The 19,592-nt window shown below is 46.2% G+C and overlaps 1 protein-coding gene across 2 annotated transcripts; it reads left to right on the forward strand.

Moving 5' to 3' along the window:
* The first annotated feature begins 542 nt into the window (after positions 1–542).
* ANKLE2 (ankyrin repeat and LEM domain containing 2) lies at positions 543–19,575 on the forward strand. 2 transcript variants are annotated; one of them, XM_081339118.1, is made up of 13 exons: positions 543–805; positions 5,470–5,901; positions 8,827–9,021; positions 9,838–10,031; positions 10,715–10,903; positions 11,011–11,133; positions 11,362–11,428; positions 12,053–12,234; positions 13,259–13,365; positions 14,697–14,890; positions 15,849–16,539; positions 18,130–18,261; positions 19,331–19,575. In XM_081339118.1, the coding sequence occupies exons 1-13, from the start codon at positions 571–573 to the stop codon at positions 19,551–19,553; spliced, it is 2,964 nt and encodes a 987-aa protein (XP_081195244.1). In that variant the 5' UTR covers positions 543–570; the 3' UTR covers positions 19,554–19,575. The 2 variants fall into 2 exon arrangements, with proteins under 2 accessions (XP_081195244.1, XP_081195245.1); XM_081339119.1 differs by lacking the exon at positions 543–805 and adding an exon at positions 947–1,142.
* Positions 19,576–19,592: the final 17 nt, after the last annotated feature.

A 19,592-nucleotide genomic window follows, 5' to 3' on the forward strand; every position in this document is an offset into this window, starting at 1 on the left:
TATCCCGCCCTTCTCCGAAGACTCAGGGCGGCTTACAAGCTTAGCAGTAGATCCGGACTACACTTCCCATGCTTCGCGGGGATGATGGGCTTTTATTCCATTCACGCCGGGGAAGGCGGAACTCAGCCCTCGAATTTCGGGCAAGGGCTTCCCGTCAGGCAGCGCGCCATACGCCCGCCCCCGCGCGACGTGGCGGGCCGCGATTGGTCACCTATGCCCCCTCAGCCATTTGTTTTTGTTTTTGTTTTGTTTTTTTTCCCCCCACCCCTTCAAAACTCTCAAGGGCGCCGTCGAGGCTGCGGGGAGAAGCCGGCGCCGGGCTTCCCCACGGGCGGAAGCGAAGCGCGGCCGATAGACTTCGGCGCAGGCATTCTGGCGGGCAGCCCCGCGAGGGAAAGCGGGGGCCTGGCGGCGAGGCCGCACACCTGCGCGCGCGCCTCCGCGCCTGCGCGAAGGCAGCGCGACGACGGAAGCCGAGCGGCCGCTCACGAGGTAGCGCCCGGGGTTCTCTCCCCCCCCCCCGCGAGGCCGCCCCGCGCCTGCGCAGTGGCGCGCTCGGCCGGGGAAGCGATGGAGCGCTGGGTGGCGGCCGGCTGGTCGGGCTGGGGCGGGTGGTGGCGGGCCAGCTGGGCCGGCTGGCCCGCCTGGGAGCTGCTGGCCGCCTGCGCCGTCATCGGCGCGCTGGGTTGGCTGCTGCGGCTGCTGGAACGAGGCCCGAGGCCCGGCGCGACGCCTCGGTCTCCGTCGCCGCCGCCGCCGCCTCCCGTGGAGAGGCCTCCGCGCTGCCCCGACAGCTGCGACGGAGGTGAGAGGCCTTTCCCCGGGGGTGGGGGTCGGGGTTGGGGTCGCTGCCTTTTCTCCCACAACCACCTCCCTGCCAGGTAGGCCGCTGTGGGGGGGGGGAAGGCGTCGCCTTGGACTCCCCCGCGCCGGGGATGATGGGCCCCGTAGTCCCCCCCTGAAGGGGGGGGTTGTCTTGCGATCCACAGGTGGAGGGGGGCGGCGAGAGGTTCGCTAATCGAGCGAGAGAAAGAGAGGGGAATAAAAAAAAAAGGCTGTAGGGATGGGAGACCACCAGGTGAGGCAAGCAGAAAGGCCAGGCGGCTGCTGCTGCTGCTCCTATGACCCGAATGGGCTTTTCGGTGAGTTTTGCCTCTCCTTGGCTGTCAAATGGGTTTGAGCCTTTTGGGAGCCTCTGCGCGTTTAATAGAAGGACAAGAGCGGGAAGGGACCTCGGAGGTCCTCTAGTCCAACCCCCTGCTCAGGCAGGAAACCCTAATACCTATAGGAGTGTGTGTGTGTGTGTGTGTGTATATATATATATATATATATATATATATATATATATGTATATATGTATATATGTATATATGTATATATGTATATATGTATATATGTATATATGTATATATGTATATATGTTTGTGGATCTTTGGTTATTCGGGTTTTTCCCCGCGTAGAACTAAAGGTGTAGGAGCGACGTTTTGACGGAATCCCATCCGTCATCATCAGGCTGGTGGCTTCTGCTTCCTTCTTCTGGATGTTTGTATGCATATATATATGTATGCATATATATATATATATATATATATATATATATATATATATATATATATATATATATATATATATATATATATATGTATATGTATATGTATATGTATATGTATATGTATATGTATATGTATATGTATATGTATATGTATATATGTATGTATATATAAATGTATATATATATGTATATATATGTATGTATGTATATATATATATATATGTATATGTATATATATATGTGTGTGTGTATGTGTCAAATGCTTGTTAACTATTTTAGATTACCTTGCTAGGCCCCAAACATGGGACAAATCTTTATTTCCTGTTTCAGCCTATCCTGAAGGCCATCGACAGGCAGTAGTCACACCGGTGACAGCTCATATATTTGTGTATAATTCTTTGTTAGCAATTTACACAAATATGTGTGTGTGTGTGTGTGTGTATATATATATATATATATGTATGTATGTGTGTGTGTGTGTGTGTGTGTGTGTGTACACACACACACACACACACACACACACACACACATGCGTGCATTTCTACTCTGGACCTCTACGGCTCATTTCTGCTATTTCACAGTTTTGCTGAAGGAAGAGCCATTTCCGGCCGTCATCCCAGCTAAGGTTCAAGGGGAAAATCGTAGAGTTCCTTTCTTTTTTTTAGCCAGTTTGGTTTAGTGGTTAAGGCGAAAGGCTAGAAAGCCAGAGGTGGTGAGTTCTAGTTCTGCCTCATGTATGAAAGACCAACCAGCTGGGTGACTTTGGGCCAATCGCCCAGGAGGCTGTGAATTCTAGTCTCACCTTAGGGCATAAAAGTCAAGCTAGGTGACTTTGTGTCAGGACCTACTTCAAGCCCACATCTTAAGAAAGCAGAACTCTTGGAAACAATTTTTGTTCCAAGCAGGAACTTTCGTTACGAATAGGAGATAGCAGGCATCATAGACAGGATCTGAGATTTCCCGCGCAACACAGTAAGTTATAGTGTTCCCAAGCAGGACCCTACCCCATAGATCGACACACACCACCACCCATGTGGGATAGCCACTCCCCAAGTGTTCAGTTCTTTGTAGGAACCGACGAAATAAAATATTGGCCCAGCTGACGTGAGAGTCAGTGGCTTGTTCAAACCTTCCTCTGGCAGTGTTGACAAAATCCAGGCACTGAGGTTAGATCCCTATCTCTTCCTTTCTTCTCGATTGACAGTTTACAAAATAGAGTTCAGAGAGAGAGAGAGAGATAATGCAGGAAACAGGATACAGCCCCAATAAACAAAACAAGGGATTGCATTGTAGCAAGAGGGGGAAGAAGTGATAGCAATAGCCCTGCAGGCACATTCCCCCCACCCTTGGAAGCACGGCAAAACCCAGGAGAGGTGGGATGAAATAGAAATGAAATGAAATAAAATGGGAATGGGTTTTGACACTTCGGCCCCGTCCAATTCACCTCACAGGATTGTTTGTAGAGAAAATAGGGGGAAGGAAAATGTGTTTGGATGTGTTTGCTGCCCTTTGGGTTTTTATAAAAATAATAAAAGCGGGATGGAAATGAACAGATACAATACACGGTGAATCACACACGACCTTAAATAACGCCTGTTAAAAAGGTGGCATAAAATTGCCCTTTCCTTTCCCTTCCCTCCTCTCTTCTTGTTTGTTTCCCGCAGCATCCAGGACCAGCCATCGATGCAAAAAAGAAAAAAGAAAAAAAAAAGATGGCAATTATGACATCTGATGCAACTGCACAAATTGCATCATTTGCCAGTTGTCAGGATGCCTGTGCCATCACTTGGTCCCCCTCTGTGAATTCCCATGCTATATTTATTTTGGGCATGAAGCCTCTGGGGATGCACAGACTTAACTATCATGATGTAGGCAGATGGGACTGCCCAAATGTCAAGTAATTCTAAGGAGCTTCCTATTTAAGGAATATTCAAATGGAAATGCAGAATTTTTTTAAAAAAGACACTTTCTTCATGGTAGTTCCAATTTAGATTCTTTAGATTCACTAAACACAGTTGTTTAGATTTGGTAACATAGAAGCATAATCAGAAAAAATAAATTTGTGCATAAGAATAGTTATTATTTCTGTTCTCTCGTATTTGTTTTGGTTTTACATCAAAGCCGTGTCTTCCCTGGGAAAGCCAAACATGCTTGGATATAAAATCAAATCTGACTTCCCTGGAGAAATTAGATTCATTAAAGTATTCCCAACAAATATTTATTCAGATTGCTTGAGTCACTAGCAAACGGTGGCTTTCTGGGTAGTGATTTCACTGTTGCACCCAATGTGACCGATGCCATGAAAGCAATATGTATTTATATATTTAGATTAAAACTTTTTATAGCATGGTATTCTCCATTTGTGATCAACAGTAATAACGTTTGCAAAGAGGTCTACATATCCCCTAGGATAAGCCTTTCAGATTCTGTTGAACGCAAAGATGTATATAATCCAGAGGAACGGTTTCAAGATGACTTGAGATTTCGGTTAGATTAATGTCTGAAGAATTTAGGCTCTCCAAGAAGGTACTAAATAAGCGTGCCTGGCTGAGGAATTCTGGGTGTTGAAGTCCACAAGTCATAAAAGGGCCAGGTTTGAAGACCCCTGTACTAAATACATGTCAAATTAGCATTTCTTTGGCAGCACCTGTATTCAATTCGAAACGATACAGAGGAAAAACCCGAAAAGAATTTTATTTTCCATTTTAAAAGAAACCAGTCTGCTTTCGAAATCCATGATTTCGTGGAAAGGTGGTAGAGCCATTTTCTCTTCTAAAATATTGGTAAATTTAACATACCCACTAAATTTAATACTCCACTGAAATGTTTTGTTTTTATTTAGGTCTATTTCTAGTCGTCCGGTGCAGCTTCCCTTTTACGGCTGAGATTTTTGCTCTTCCTTCGTTCTATTTTTAAATAAGAGAGCAGAAGTGGATTTAAGCATTCTGCCAGATGCTTAATGATTAAGATCTAGAATAATTCTCAGCATGCTTGCTGCTAACATTAGATCCTGTGCTAAAACAGAAATAGATTAAAGGCGTCCATTAACGATCTCATTTTTTTTAACACTACAGTAACTTTGAAGATTGAACATGTTTTAAATGTAGGTATTAAATGTATTTTAAATGTAGGTATTAAATGTATTTCAGTCCTGCTATAACAGAGCTTGTCATCAAACTGCTCTTATCTGGTGGTTCCCCCCCCCCTTTCTTTTAAGTCTGGTGTCTTGGGGAGGGGTGTGTGTGTCTAAGCCCATCAGCATGCTGGCTCGGGAATTCTGGGAGTTGGAGTCCTCGCATTTTAAAGTGGGCAAAGTTGAAAAACACAAGACCCAACCAATGTGGAACATAATGGACCCATCCTTCTTTTGACTCTGCCTTTATTTTGAGCCCAAAATTTCTGACTTTTCTTGCCACAGTGGTTAAGGAATCACTGCAGTTGTTAAGTGAGTAACATGGGTGGTTCAATGAATCTGGCTTCCCCCATAGTCTTTGCTTGCCAAAAGGTGATCACATGATCCCCCGGGGACGTTGAGTCCTAAATACGAGCCAGTTGCCAAGCGTCTGAATTTTGATCACCTGATCCTTGGACAGAGGTAGGCAAACCTTGGCTCTTTGATGACTCGTGGACTTCAACTCCCAGAATTCCTGAGCCAGCCACGCTGAAGGGAAAGGTTTCCAAGCTGAGCCATGCTGGCTCGGGAATTCTGGGCGTTGAAGTCCACGAGTCAACAAAGAGCCAAGGTTGCCTACCCCTGCCCTTGGGGATGCCGCAACGGGTTGTGAGTGTGAAATAAGACGGTCATTTTTCAGTGCTGTTGTAACTTCGGTCAGCAAAGAACTGTGGTAAGTCAAGAGCTTACCTGACCTTCTGATGGACTAAACAATGCCCTCTGGTTTTCGTTTTTTTGCCTACAGGGAGGATAACAATGGATGAAATCTTCTCCCGACTAAAACAACTGACCCCCGATGAGCTGAGAGAAGAAATCGTCAAAGCTGGCCTGAAATGCGGGCCCATCACGCTGACCACGAGGTCCATCTTTGAAAAAAGATTGGCCCAGGCTTTATGGGAACAGCAAGGACCCTCCGAGGCCACGGCTCCCATTTACAACGGCGTCCCGGGAACCGCTGCGGCTGACGGGAACCAGCCAGAACCTGGGAAAACGAACGGCCACCTTGCCTCTCCCGAGGACGGTGACTTTGGCTACAGCATGGGCCTGAACCCTCCGGAGGAGGAAGCCCTGATGCGGGAGGCTAATGGCTTCCCTCTTCGTTGCCAGGTTCCCTCCAAAGAGCCTCTGCTGTATTATGGGGTGTGCCCGGTATACGACGACATATTGACTAGAAACGGTAAGAGTTTCTTTGGTAAATAGGCTTAAAAATAGCTCCCTTTCAGCGCCTCCTTCATTGACAGTCTCCTTGTAGAGGTCACCCTCCCAACCGTTCCATTTAGTGACCGTTTCAAGTTACAGCGCGACTGAAAAAGTGACAGGCCTGTCTTCCACACGTAAGACCGTTGCAGCATCCCCATGGTCCCAATTAGAATTAGAATAGAATAGAGCTGGAAGGGACCTTGGAGGTCCTCTAGTCCAGCCCCCTGCCCAAGCAGGAGGACCTATACCATCTCAGACAGGTGACTGTCCAGTCTCTTCTTAAAAATCTCCATTGATGGAGTGCCCACGATTTCTGGAGGCCAGCTGTTCCACTGGTTAATTGTCCTCACCGTCAGGAACTTTCTCCTTAATTCCAGGTTGCTTCTCTCTTTGGTCAGTTTCCAACCATTGTTTCTCGTCCTTCCATCTGGTGAATGTGACCCCCTCTTCTTTGTGGCAGCCCCTCATACACTGGAGTACTGCTATCATGTCTCCCCTATTTCTTCTTTTCTTTAGACTAGCCAAACCCAAATCCTGCAGTCGTTCTTCGTATGTTTTAGTCTCCAGGCCTTGGATCGTCTTAGCTGCTCTTTCTTTGAATTTTTTTCCCAAACTCTCAACATCTTTTTTGTGATACGGTAACCAAAAATGGGCTGCAGTATTCCAGGTGTGGTCTTTACTAGGGTTTTATCAAAATTCACACACTTGGCGACTGACTCATATTTATGATGCTTCCAGTGTCCTGGGGACATGTGATCCCCATTTGCGTCTTTCCCAGCCGGCTTTCAGCAAGCAGAGTCAATAGAAGAAACCATTCACTTTAACAACTGCAGCGATTCACTGAAGTGTGGCCAAAAAAAAAAAGTCATAAAATGAGGCAAAACTCACTTAAAACAGCTGCCTTGCTTCGTAATGGAAATTTGGGGCTTGGTTGCGGGTGTTAAGTCAAGGATTGTTGCAAGTTGTAAACACATTTTTTCCCCTGATACTCTTGACAGCTTCTGCCTGCAACTGCCCATGCTGCTTGGTGCTGGTAGCTCTTGCAATCCCAGCAATATCTGAATTTCTGCAGCCTGACTGTGAGAGCAGACAGCTAGCTGCTTTAGAGTCTGAGACGAATGCCAACGAGGCTTAATAGATGGCTTTCTCGTGGCCAGCCAATGAAAAATTCAGCAGGAGGGCATCGATCAGATTGATTTCCCACGCTTTAATGGGCACGCAGCGCCAAGTGGTCGAATTACTTGAGAAGAAATGGCTGTCAAAGGAGACCATTTTAGTGTGATAGCCATAAATATTTGGCATAAAAATAGCGGTGCTGCATTTTCAAGGACCGGTGCTTTTTTTCCCCAGGGATGTGGTACCCAAACCTTAACGTTTCTTTTGCTAGGAAGTAAAAGTTCATTATGATGTTGAATTTGTTAGTGGCCCATGTTCCCTGCCCCCGTGCAAAATTTGGGGTATAAAAATACTGGTGTGCCTGTGTGTTTATCTACAAATGAGATCAGCTGGATGTATTAATGATAATTTAGTATAACTTTTAAGGGACATGGTGGCTCAGTGGGTTAGGACGCTGAGCTTGTCGATCAGAAGGTCGGCAGTTTGGCGGGTCGAATCCCGAGTGCCGCATAACAGAGTGAGCGCTTGTTACTCATCCCAGCTTCTGCCAACCTAGCAGTTTGAAAGCACGTAAAAAGGCAAGTAGAAAAATAGGGACCACTCCGGTGGGAAGGTAACAGCGTTCCGTGCGCCTTTGGCGTCTAGTCATGCCGGCCACATGACCACGGAGACGTCCTGGGACAAGCGCTGGCTCTTCGGCTGTGAAATGGAGATGAGCACCGGCCCCTAGAGTCGGAAACGACTAGCACACATGTGCGGGGGAACCTTTACCTTTACCTTTAGTATAACTTTTAAGAGAAAGGAAATGACCCTGCATGAATCTTGAGCTTGCAAGCTTCCTCCATTCCTACCCATCACCACTTTGCTTGTTTTTGGAATGACAAAGATTCGTTTCTCTTGTTAGCTGAGTTGTTTGTTACATCCAGAACTGGCATTCTCCAGTTTGCTGAATTTAGGGACAGCCCATAGACTAGATCCATCTTGCCCATTTTTCCTCAGGGACTGGTGCCTTTTTTTAAAGACGGACTTTCTCTCATTCCAACTCTTTAGCTCTTACCCATCTGACCTACCCATCCTTGTGGATGTATGGACCTCAGGCCAAATTCCCAATTCTGAATTAAATATTGGTTTGTCCCAACAAGATAAGATCAAGCGGTTAAATATAACCTGTTTTGAACTATAAAATCTGGAGCAGAAAAATAAGAAATTGGCCCCAGAAGACGCAACAGATTCTTTCAGGTCCCTTACAATAGTGTCAAGAGGACATAAAAACATATACTGTAAATCTGATGGGCAGTTCGCTTTTTTTTTTTTTTGGTGTCGTCTTTGACTTGGACCCATGATTTTAAGCAAATGAAAGACGGTTTAGTTTCTCAAGAAACAAAATTGACTTGCTGACGAAAAAACAACCCAGCCTTGCATCATAGTCTTCGTGAGATGATTTTAGCTCTGTTTAGCTCTTGTTTTCCAATGTACATGGCGTGTCCTTCAGCTTTAATTTAATTACCTCTTTGCAGTTTGGATTAGAATTGATTGGTTTTGTGGAGGGCCCTGAAAAAAAATGGCAAATTTATGTGGTATTGTAGTTATTCCCCCCCCCCCAAGTAAAATTCACCAAAGCAGATTTAGTTGATCTGAGTGTTTTCTGCTGTAATCACCTTTGCACAAAGTAGCTAAATGGGACTTGCAATAAAAAATAGAGGGATAGATTTCTTGACTTGGCGTTGCCTTCTCTTTTCATCAGAAATGAATTTATTTCACTGCTGTTTTTCCCCCTCCCCCCCAGAAAGGGTACATGTCTATGAGGACAAAAAGGAAGCTTTGCAAGCTGTCAAAATGATTAAGGGGTCGCGCTTTAAAGCTTTCTCAAACAAAGAAGATGCAGAAAAATTCGCCAAAGGCATATGTGATTATTTCCCCTCGCCAAACAAGTCTACCATCTCTCTGTCTCCTGTCAAAGTCTGTTCGGTCTTCAGTAGAGGTAAGTGGGAGGCTTGTGTGTGTTCCATAATGGCTTTTGAATGACTTTAAACTGGTTTAAACACCAACTTTGTATGATACAGAATGATAATAATTTAGAATAGAACAGAACAGACTAGAATAATAGAATAGAATAATTAGAATAGAATAGAATAATGAATAGAATAGAATAGAGAATGGAATGGAATAGAATAGAATAGAATAGAATAGAATAGGGGAAAAATAGAATAGAATATAGAATGGAGTGGAGTAGAGTAGAATAGAATAAAATTAGAATAGAATAGGATTAGAATAGAATAGAATAAGCGATAGGATATAGAATAGAATAGAATAGAATAGAAGAATAGAATAGAATAGAATAGAATAGAATAGAATAGAATAGAATAGAATAGAATAGAATAGAATGCAGCCTCTGAATCTGAAGAGAAGCTACTAGAGCTAAAGTTGGCAGTTATTGCTGCTTAGTAGGCTGTAGCCGTTGCGTAGCTCAACCAGTGAGTAAGAATGCTGAATGTTACATTTGAGGGGTTTTAAGGTTTGGTCTCCTCCACCCGAGCTAGAAATATTCACCACTCTTGCAAAGTTACACTTTAATCGTATTATGGGTGCTGACGCCTGCCTTGGTGTTTTAAAATTCACACTGTTAAATTCTGTAGCTTGACGAATTAATGCCGCTGGATGCCATTTTGGATCTTTTGTTGCACAAGTGAAGTTTACGTTTTGCAAATGCCGAGGTGCGGCGGGTTTTTTTGTTTTGTTTTGTTTTTTTGAGCCTGTATTGCATCAGGAGTGCGCGACGCTATTTATGTCTTAACAGATGGCTTGTGCCCTCCTGAACTGGAAACGGTCAGCAAAGAAAGAGCCAACAGTTACAAAAGCCCCCGTACCCAGGATCTGACTGCAAAGCTTCGGAAAGCTGTGGAGAAAGGAGATGAAAGTGCTTTCTTAGAACTCATCTGGAGTAATCCCCGCTATCTCATCGGCTCCGGAGACAATCCAACGATTGTCCAGGTTAAAAAAAAAAAGCGCCTTGGCCATAATCAGCTGCAGGACAAACGGATCCTTTCCCCCCCTCCTCTCCCCTCCAGACGTGATTATTAAGGAAAACAGGTAGCTGGTTTTGGGCCAGTCTTGGCATCTGAGCAATTTATTTGTCTATATCCCACCTTTTATTATCTTTACAAATAAGGTGGTGAACATACTCCTTCCTTCCCCAATCACAACCTTGTGAGGTGGGCTCGGCTGAGAGAAAGGGACTGGTCCAAAATCACCCAGCCAGTTTTCATGGTCAAAGTGGGACAACAACTCCCAGTCTCCTGGTGAGCGGTCCAAGTCACCCAGCTGGATTTCATGGCGAAGGCGGGACTAGAACTCACCCATCTCCTGGCAATTGGCCCAAAGTCACCCAGCTGGCTTTTGTGACTAAGATGGGACTAGAACTCACCGTCTCCTGGCGATTGGCCCAAAGTCACCCAGCCAGCTTTCATGTCTAAGGCGGCACTAGAACTCACTGTCTCCTGGTTTCTAGGCCTACCCCTTAACCGCTCCATCAAACTGACTCCAAATACACCATTTTGAGGTGGCATCTGGTTTCTCTATAAGCTAATCTTAAGGCTGATAGCAGGAAAATGGAAGTTCTGTTATGCCGGGGTGGAGGAATCACGAATAGTGAAGAGGTTTGTTCTTTTTTCCAGGAGGGGTGTCGCTACAACGTCATGCATGTGGCAGCTAAAGAGAATCAACCTGGCATTTGCCGGCTGCTGTTGGACACTCTAGAAAACCCAGAATTTATGCGACTGATGTATCCTGATGACGACACGGTTATGTTGGAGAAGCGTATAAGTTACATAGCGGATCTTTATCTGAATACACCAGATAAAGTGGTGAGCCTCATGCAGTTTTCTTGTTGGAATATTCCTAGTAAACCCTAATCTGCACAGAAACCAAGCTTGTATAATACAGAGTGTTCGTACGTTTATTTTTTTTGTAGGGATTCGATACACCGCTGCACTTCGCTTGCAAGTTTGGGAATCCAGATGTGGTCGGCGTCCTTGTTTCCCATCCAGGCATTGTAAAGGATCCGAAAAATAAATACAATCAAACCCCAGCAGATGTAAGTTGAATTCAAAAGCATGCTGTCATCGTCTTGATGTCACATTAAAAACACCTTTATAACAGTGTTTCTCAGGCTTGGCAACTTTAAGACATGTGGACTTCAATTCCCAGAATGCCTCAGCCGGCATAGCTTATAGCTTAGTTTCCCCCCACCCCCCCTTTGACGTACAAAATACCGAGGCGATTTAGCTTAACTAACACATCTTAATATCTTCTTGCCTAACAGGTGATCTGTGAAAGGAGCAAAAATAAGTCGGAGGATCTGAAGACAAAAATTCGGGAACATTTGGAAGGTTTGTATTAAATGTTGGCAGCAAATGGGGCTTTGTTGTACAACTTCCGTTTTGGGGGCAATTCCGTAATCAAATGGCATGGATCACTTTGTATAGAACCCCAAACCCAAAGAGTATTGTATCGTAACCTTTACGATTCTGCTGAAGACCGTGAGAGCCTGAAACCTTTCCAAGGACACCACGGCAGGTGTGGAGAGGAAGCAAGACGGTTCCCATAACAAAGTCAAATTGTTTACACGGAGTACGTGAGCGGTTGGGGGTTTGGCTGGAGAGATTATTGTTTAATTCCATGATCTCAGAGCTAGTGTTGCTTCGACATTACCATGCCGTGCATTTAATAAACATTTTCGGAAACGGAAGGAACCGAAAGTGTTTTATTTGGATTCTCGAGATGGATGTTGACAAGTATATTCAGTATAGGTTGTTTTTTTTCCTGACTGGTATCAAACAAGCCTTATTTAATCAAATAAATATTTCAAAAATCCTCCTGGGAATATGAAAAGCGTTGAGTTTTAGGTGGGCAGGAAGTTGAGAAATGTTTCGCACACCAGCAGCAGAGATGGGGGCAGGTCTTCCTTGGGAGATTCTCCAGCTGGATATCCCTTTCCATCCTTTCCGACCCAGGTCAGTGTTACGTGCCCCTCTTCAGAGCAGAAGATAACGCCACGGCACCCATGATTGGAGCCCCCTGGTCCCCGGATCAAAGCGAGAGCAGCCCACGGGCGTCTCTGCCCAGATACTTTGGCAGCCCTAAAGATCCCCTGCTGACAGTGAGGGCTTACGCAGGGCCGCTGAGTCCTTCCAAGGTAAGGAGAGCCAAGAGACCCTTTGCTGAAGCCCCCTTCATCCATTTTGGGGGCTGTGGGATTGAGCAGCACGGCGGAAGAGCTCAATCCCAGGAAGCGGCAGATGTTTTTCAGGGCGCCAAGACAAAAAATAATCTGCTCTGAACTCCGCATAGGCATCAGGGAGGGCATCCGGCCAGGAAAAACTCATCTCCATCCAATTGCCCCAGCTTCCACCCTGAATTAAAGGATTTATTGCGAAACTGTGAAACTAAATCTGAAGCCGCCGTATCTAGAGATGAAGCAGGCGTGGGAGTGGGCCGGGCAAGGGAGATATAAGTAGTCCTCAACTTATGACCACAAGTGAGCCCAAAATTTCTATCGTTCAGCGAGACAGTTGAGTGTTGAGTTTTGCCTCCCCTTTATGGCCTTACTTGCCACTGCTGTTAAGAGAATCGCTGCAGTCACTAGCGGCACGGTTGTGAAGTGGATCCGGCCCCCTCACTGACTGCTTGTTAGAAGGGTGCAAAAAGTGATCACGTGACAACCCCCCCCCCTCGGGACACTGCAGCCGTCATAAGTACGAGCCGATTGCCTAGCATCCAAATTTAGATGCTGCTGGCTGTGTGAAAAACAGTCATAAATTGCTTTCCCCCCCCCACTGCCATCGTAACTCCGGACACTCGCTAAATGAATAGTCGTAAGTTGAGGATGTTACTTAACGTAAGCGATTTAGTAGGCAGGGCTGGGTTGCCCTGATAGTAACGCAGGTGGATAAGTCTTCGTGCCTTTCCTGAAGCAGCCGCTTGTTATAGGAACGGTCCACATCTCCGTCAAGCACCTGCGTTAGGGACCTTGCCATTGCTGCAGGTTCTCGCGGTCCCTTGAAGGGCTTCTTGGAATCCTGTTCCGCCCACCCTTTTTTCTATGGCAAGTGGATTAGCGTCAGAAGCCAGCAGGCCTCGTAGCGACTCAATCTTGACAGCTTGCTGTAAAAAGCTGGACGCACCTCTCAGTCTCTTCTCTTCCCACCCCTTCCCAACAGGCAGAAGATTTCCGCAGGCTTTGGAAGACCCCACCTCGAGAGAGGGCGGAATATTTTTACCACCTCCGAAAATCTGACTTGGAAAGAGGGGTGGAACGAGTCGGAAGGTATTTCAGACACGGTGCCCGAAGCCACGTGGCCAAAGGTTCCGTTCCCAACACCGTTAAAACTCCTTTTAACAAGCATCAGCACCAGTTAAGACTAGGAGGAGCCGCAATTATTATTACGTATGCGCAAGTGCATCTGTATCAGGGCTCTTCAAACTTGGCCCTTTGGTGACTTGTGGACTTCAACTCCCAGAATTCAATTCTGGGAGTTGAAGTCCACAAAGTCATCAAAGGGCCAAGTTTGAAGAGTCCTGATCTATAAGTGGGGGAATAGACCACTTATTACATAGATTAAACGTTGGAGATGGTTGCCATTTTTCAAAATGTTTTTTTTTAATATTCTCTTTTGGAAGCAGTCTACTTTTAAAAAATAATAATTATCATTCAGCGTCACGTCATACCTGTTCCTTTCTGCACGAAGAGTATTTTGCGTGCAGGAGTTCTTTGATAAAAGTTATAGAGGAAAAGAAACATTTTTTGGGGGGTTAAACAGCTCTACCTGTAATTACTGAAATAAATTCCTTTGAGGGAGGTGTGAGCAGACGGTAGAAGTTGTGGGAAAGAAAGGAATTGGCATAAGTTGCAAATGGCTGCAGAAGTAGCCCTGTAAAAACGTGGGTTTCCTTTGAAAATGGGGAGAATGTTTACCTGTTGCATTTAGTCACTGAAGTACCATCTAAATCAGTGTTTCTTTTCTTTAAAAGAGGGTGGCCTTCAACTCCCAGAATTCCCGGTGGCTGGGGAATTCTGGGAGTTGAAGGCCACCTGTTTTAAAATGGTCAAGGTTAAGAAACACTCATCAAAATGTTGTTTTTCCTTCCTTGTCCAAGTACCCCTATTTAATTTTAGTTATCCTATCCTCCTTCTTGGTTGTCCTTGGCTGGGCAGAAGAGACAATGGTGTCAGTCGGTTGTATGGGTGTGTCGTACGTGTGAGTGCATGCAAATATGTCAGCCTATACTTTCATAGCATCAAGGGGGGAAGGTGCTGAGAACTTACGCAGGACTTTATTCCCAAGTTTTTAACTTACCTGTATTACGTGATTCATTGTGACTTCTGAAATTCTGCATCGTCCTGTTTTGGGGTAAATACGGTAATATGGGGGGGGCGTTGTTTTCCTTGATGTTCTATGGGAGCATAAAACAAGCTGGAATTTTAGCGTGTGAATGCGACAAACAAGAAAGCTGGGTTTGGGATAGTTATCTATCCAAGTGCGGTCCTGAGGCTGATGGTTGGGGTTTGTTTTTTTAAAAAAAATGTCTTACAGTGGATTTGTCGTCGATTGAATTTCCTACCGTCACAAATGATTCGTTCTATCTTATTTATTACAGGGAGTTAGCTCATGAGCTGGGGTTCCCGTGGGTTGAACACTGGGAATTTCTGGGCTGTTTTGTTGATCTGTCTTCCCAGGAGGGGTTAGGACGGCTAGAAGACCACCTGGCTCAACAGCAGGAATTGAGCAATAATGCTCAGCTAGAAAAAGGGAAAAACGAGGCCCACAGGAGATCCACTCCACAGTCTTATGGTAAGGCTGAAGAGGCACCTGGGTTGGGTGGCTTAATGGATGACTTAATCCCCAAAGCAATTTTAGCCAAACCTGCTAATGCTTTGAAAAGTCCAATTGAGCGATAAGCTAACGTATTGTTTATGATAATATAGACATTACTATTCAGGTTTTTTTAAAAAATACGTGAACCCCGACAACATGCTGTTTGCTAAATATTAAGAATGTTATTTTAAAAAATCCTAACCCTAACCCCATCCCTAATCCTATAAAAATTAATTGTGTGTGTCTGTGTGCGTGCGCGTGCATGCGTGCACACACACGCGCATATACACATATATTAAAAAGTCCCAGGAGAAAGCTAGCTGGGTGGGCAAGTATGGCCCCTTTACGACCTGTGGACTTCAATTCCCAGAATTCAGTGCTGACTCAAGAATTCTGGGAGTTGAAGTCCACAGGTCGTAAAAGGGTCTATAGTTGCCCACCCCTGGTTAGAAGGCATTGGTGGTGTCTGCGTTACCTACTGAATTTTTATTCGAATAATCCCCGTCGTTTTGTCAATCCGGAATTGCAAAACATAAATTCCTACGTTGCAATCAGGCCTAGACCTTCAAGATTAAATTTGGACAGCTGGCATCTCTTTGCTTTGTAGAACTTTCTCAGCCTTGACGTCTTGGAATTCTGGGAGTTGAAATCCACACTTCCCAAGTTGCCAAGATTGAGGAACGCCACTCTCTAGACACACTCTCTTGAACACGAAGGATGCATTCACTCACAACCCACTGCAGGGAATGGATAGGAGAGATTTCAGTTTAAATGCCAAATAGGTTCCGAGGAAACTTCAGCTCTCTTTAAACACGAGCAACTTAAGAGAAGAGCGCCGTTGACGAGATCAGTGGGCGATAAGTCAACCCCAAAGCCTAGAGTTTGGTCTGATGTCCACACCCGTTTTATTTTGTTGTTGATGTTGTTGTTACAGGTAAAAGTAAAAACTGCAATTCTGTCTCCGTCGGAGCGTTTCTCGACGACGACGACATGAGTCTGGAAGAAGTGAAAAACAGACAAAACGCCGCCAGGAATTACAGCCCCGTTATAGCACCCGACCAGCCGACCATCGGTAGCTTTGAAAGCTCCGAGTGCGACATTCTCTCCATCGAACACACGGGGACTATCATGCCGAGGGCAAAAACCTCCCTCCAGACGGCCGAAAAAGGAGCGCCTCTGGGTAAAAACGGCTATTGCAGTCAGGCCGCTAGCGACGATAGGACAGGAACCGCCAGGAGGCATCCGAGCCAGGAAGGAAGCCTTCAGTCTCCCGTTGCCAATTTAATGGAGAAATTTGACCGGCTCTCTTGCCAGGATCCGGCCGTGGCGAGGGAATGCTCAGCGGCCAAGGCCAGCCAGAGGGGGGCCAAAACGTGGAAATGCCAGGAGCAACTGCCTGAAATGGGTTCCCCCTTGTCTAAGACGGGGGCAGCTGCCAGGAAGAACAAAAGCAGGAAGGAAGAGGGGGACCCCCAAGAGGCAGAGAGACCCTCGGCCGAAACCGAGGTCAGATCTGCGGAGAGGAAGCCGCCGTTCACCTTGGAATCGCCACCTGGGATGTCCGTTCCTGGTTTACTAAAAACGCCCCCCTCAAAGGGGAAAACCAAGCAGATGTTCCTTTTAGGGTATGGAAGAAAGGCATTTGGGGGGGGGGTCTAAGAAGGGTTGGTTTGGGGACTCCACCCTAGGAAGTGTATTTTTAGGACAGGTAGCTTGTAACGTTCTTTAGATACTGATAGTCGGTTCCAGCATCCTGGGGCCCTGTGATCATCATTGGTGGCCTTCCCGGCTGGCTTCTCACAAGCAACATGGAATTGAGGAGAAACCTCCTGACAGTGAGGACAATTAACCAGTGGAACGGCTTTGCCTCCAGAAATGATGGCCGCTCCATCCCTGGAGATTTTTAAGAAGAGGCTGCTAGACAGTCACTTGTCTGAGATGGTCTAGGTTCTCCTGCTTGAGCAGGGGGCTGGACTGGAAGACCTCCAAGGTCCCTCCCAGCTCTGTTCTATTCTAGAATTCTGCAGAATCTCTTTTGTTTTGTTGGCCCTGTCATGGGTTCTTTTAATCATCCCCAATTTGGCGGGCTCGACATGCAAAAAAAGCCAACAACAGCCTAGGTCCCTGGACCAAGGGACACCCCACTCCAAAATCCCTTAATTCTTCAATACCCAGAGAAAGCCAACGATTTTAGAAGTATCGGTCTGGAAGACCAACAAAATATCATTGTCCATTTAGAAGAAGCTCTATTCTATTCTAAACCAAAGTCAAGGGGTTTTTTTGGGGGGGGGGGAGCCAGATCCACTTAACGATGGTACGCTTGGTTTAACCACTGCAGAGTTTTGCTTGACAAAAAAGGTCATAAAATCAGGGTGCGACTTAGCAACTTGGCTTGTTTAGCAACAGGCATTCTGGTCCCAGTTGTGGCTGTCAGTTGAGGACTACCTGGGCTGACGCGACGTGTACCGTTAGCTGTTGTGATAATGATAATGTAGCGATGGACATTTGCTCCTGTAATATGGAAAAGGTGGCCTTGACCCATTCGTGGTTCACTGTGGGCTCAAAACATCTGCGGTGTTTGCATGCATTACCATTCTTTCATTTGGTTAAGTTTCTTTAGGGCTTAGTGTATTGTGGGAGCCCACTGACGTGGTTAGTTTGTGCCTTGCAAATCCTGAAACTGGGCGAGTTTAGTCCTCAAGCATCTTTGTGCGATGCCTTCAGCCTTGGGACCAGTCAATACATGTGCGCCAAATTAAAAGCAAAAGAGAGAGAGAGCAATCGCACTTAAGACTTATAGACTGCTTCATAGTGCTTTACAACCCCTCTCTAAGGGGTTTACAGAGTCAGCCGGTTGCCCCCAACAATCTGGGTCCTCATTTTACCAACCTTGGAAAGCTTAGTCGACTTTGAGCCAGTGAGGATCAAACTCCTGGCAGTGATTGTGTTACGCTTCTAGCCACTGCGCCACCATGGCTCTTCAGTCATTTTTTGTTCCAGGTGAAAGAGCTTGTACAGATCTTGAGCCTGTTGGGTGTTTATTCGCCCCAGGGTCATTAGAGGTGAAAGTTGCTCAGCAAAGCCCACACGGTTTTATATATATATATCTCTGTGTGTATAATATATATATTTGTTTTCTCGGAGATTAAGAGTCTAAGCCACTGCCTTTGGTGGTACTCAGCTGCCTAATTCAGCTCTTGTCTTCCTCTGCTTAGCGATCAGCCGTCAAAATGGGACAACGACGTGTTAACGGCATTACTGGGAGTAGAGATCGATCCCCAGAAGTACCCGGCTATTTACAAGTGGAGTGAGTCCGTGCAGGCCTATCCCGCATCCGAGCGGCAAAGGTACGTCCCACGAAGCCTGAACCAATTCTCTGGGCAAGTGGAGGAGAACGGTATCTCCTTGGGTTGGTGTCACATCCCTTCTAGGATGCAGGGGGGAAAAAAGCTACACCACCAAAGTGTGGTATGTGGTCTTTCTCCCCTCTCTCCCCCCCCCCCCGCTCTCCCCAGTAGTTAAAACTACTCAGCTGACTAATTTTATCATCTTGAGAACCTGTTTTGAAGGGAGTTGGGCCTTTGCCAACGCCCACCCTCTGAAAAACACATTTTTGAAAGGAGACCATTGCTTTTTTCCCCTCCAGATTCCATTTTAGGTGCAAAGGAAGGGGTGTTAGTTGGGGCCAGTGTTACTCAACCTCGGCCACTTGAAGATGGATGGATTTCAACATGGCTGGCTGGGGCGTTCCGGGGAGTTGGAAGTCCACCCACCTTCAAGTGGCCGAGGTTGAGAAACACTGTTTTAAGGCAAAGACACCAGCGTTTGCATCTCTTTTGTTTTTCTCTGTTGCCTTCCTGCGGTCAAGGAACTCTTGATTTCTTCTTGTTAAGACCTGAACTTAAGTTACAAATGATCTACCCTTTTCTGGCTTTCTTTTTCTAACACTTCCGTTCGCCATCTATTGCAGTGATGGCGAACCTTTTAGAGACCGAGTGCCCCAAACTGCAGCCCAAAACCCACTTATGTATCGTCGGGTGCCGGGTGGGCCTGGCCCATTGGGTGGGCCTGGCTGTGGTGGTAACGGCAGACCGGGTGGGACTAAAAAGTTCAATCAGTCAATTCCAACTTTGCGAGATCTTGTTTTTTCCCCGCGAGAAGTTGAAATTGATTGAATTTTTTTTTTGCACACGGTGGCGGAGGCCTAAAGCGAAAAGGTTTTATAAAACCCAGCTGAAGGCCTAGGACTGGGGCGACGGCGCGTGTGCCCACAGAGAGGGCTCTGTGTGCCACCTGTGGCAGCTGTGCCATAGGTTCGCCACCACGGCTCTATTGCATAAAGTCAGAAAGCCTGTTTCTCCAGTTCACACTCTTCCGACGAGATTAAAAAAACAAAACGCTGCCTTTTTCTGACAGGTGGTCCAGCCCTTCCATGAAAGGACTCCCCAAGGGCCAAGCCACCCCCAGCCCTGCCAGGAATCTCCCATACTTCAGCCCCGGAAAGAACAGCCCGGGTGCGGCGACGGCGGCGACCGGCTTCTCTCTGGATTTAGTGAGCCCGGGACGGTACACGCCAGCGTACGTCAACTACATCCTTCAGTCCAAGAGGCAACATTTCTCAGGACTGCCCAACCATTAGGTTGGGATCAGCCACCCTGGTTGTGAAAATGTTGGAAGT

This window comes from Vipera berus (assembly GCF_964194415.1).
Source record: "Vipera berus genome assembly, chromosome: 14".
Lineage (NCBI taxonomy): Eukaryota > Metazoa > Chordata > Lepidosauria > Squamata > Viperidae > Vipera > Vipera berus.

Excerpts from the sequence above, each read along its gene's own strand:
- ANKLE2 (XM_081339118.1), top strand. The coding sequence starts at position 571 with ATGGAGCGCTGGGTGGCGGCCGGCTGGTCGGGCTGGGGCGGGTGGTGG. Across the intron at positions 12,235-13,258 it reads GGCCGCTGAGTCCTTCCAAG|GCAGAAGATTTCCGCAGGCT; the intron begins GTAAGGAGAGCC and ends CCTTCCCAACAG. Across the intron at positions 13,366-14,696 it reads GGGGTGGAACGAGTCGGAAG|GGAGTTAGCTCATGAGCTGG; the intron begins GTATTTCAGACA and ends TATTTATTACAG.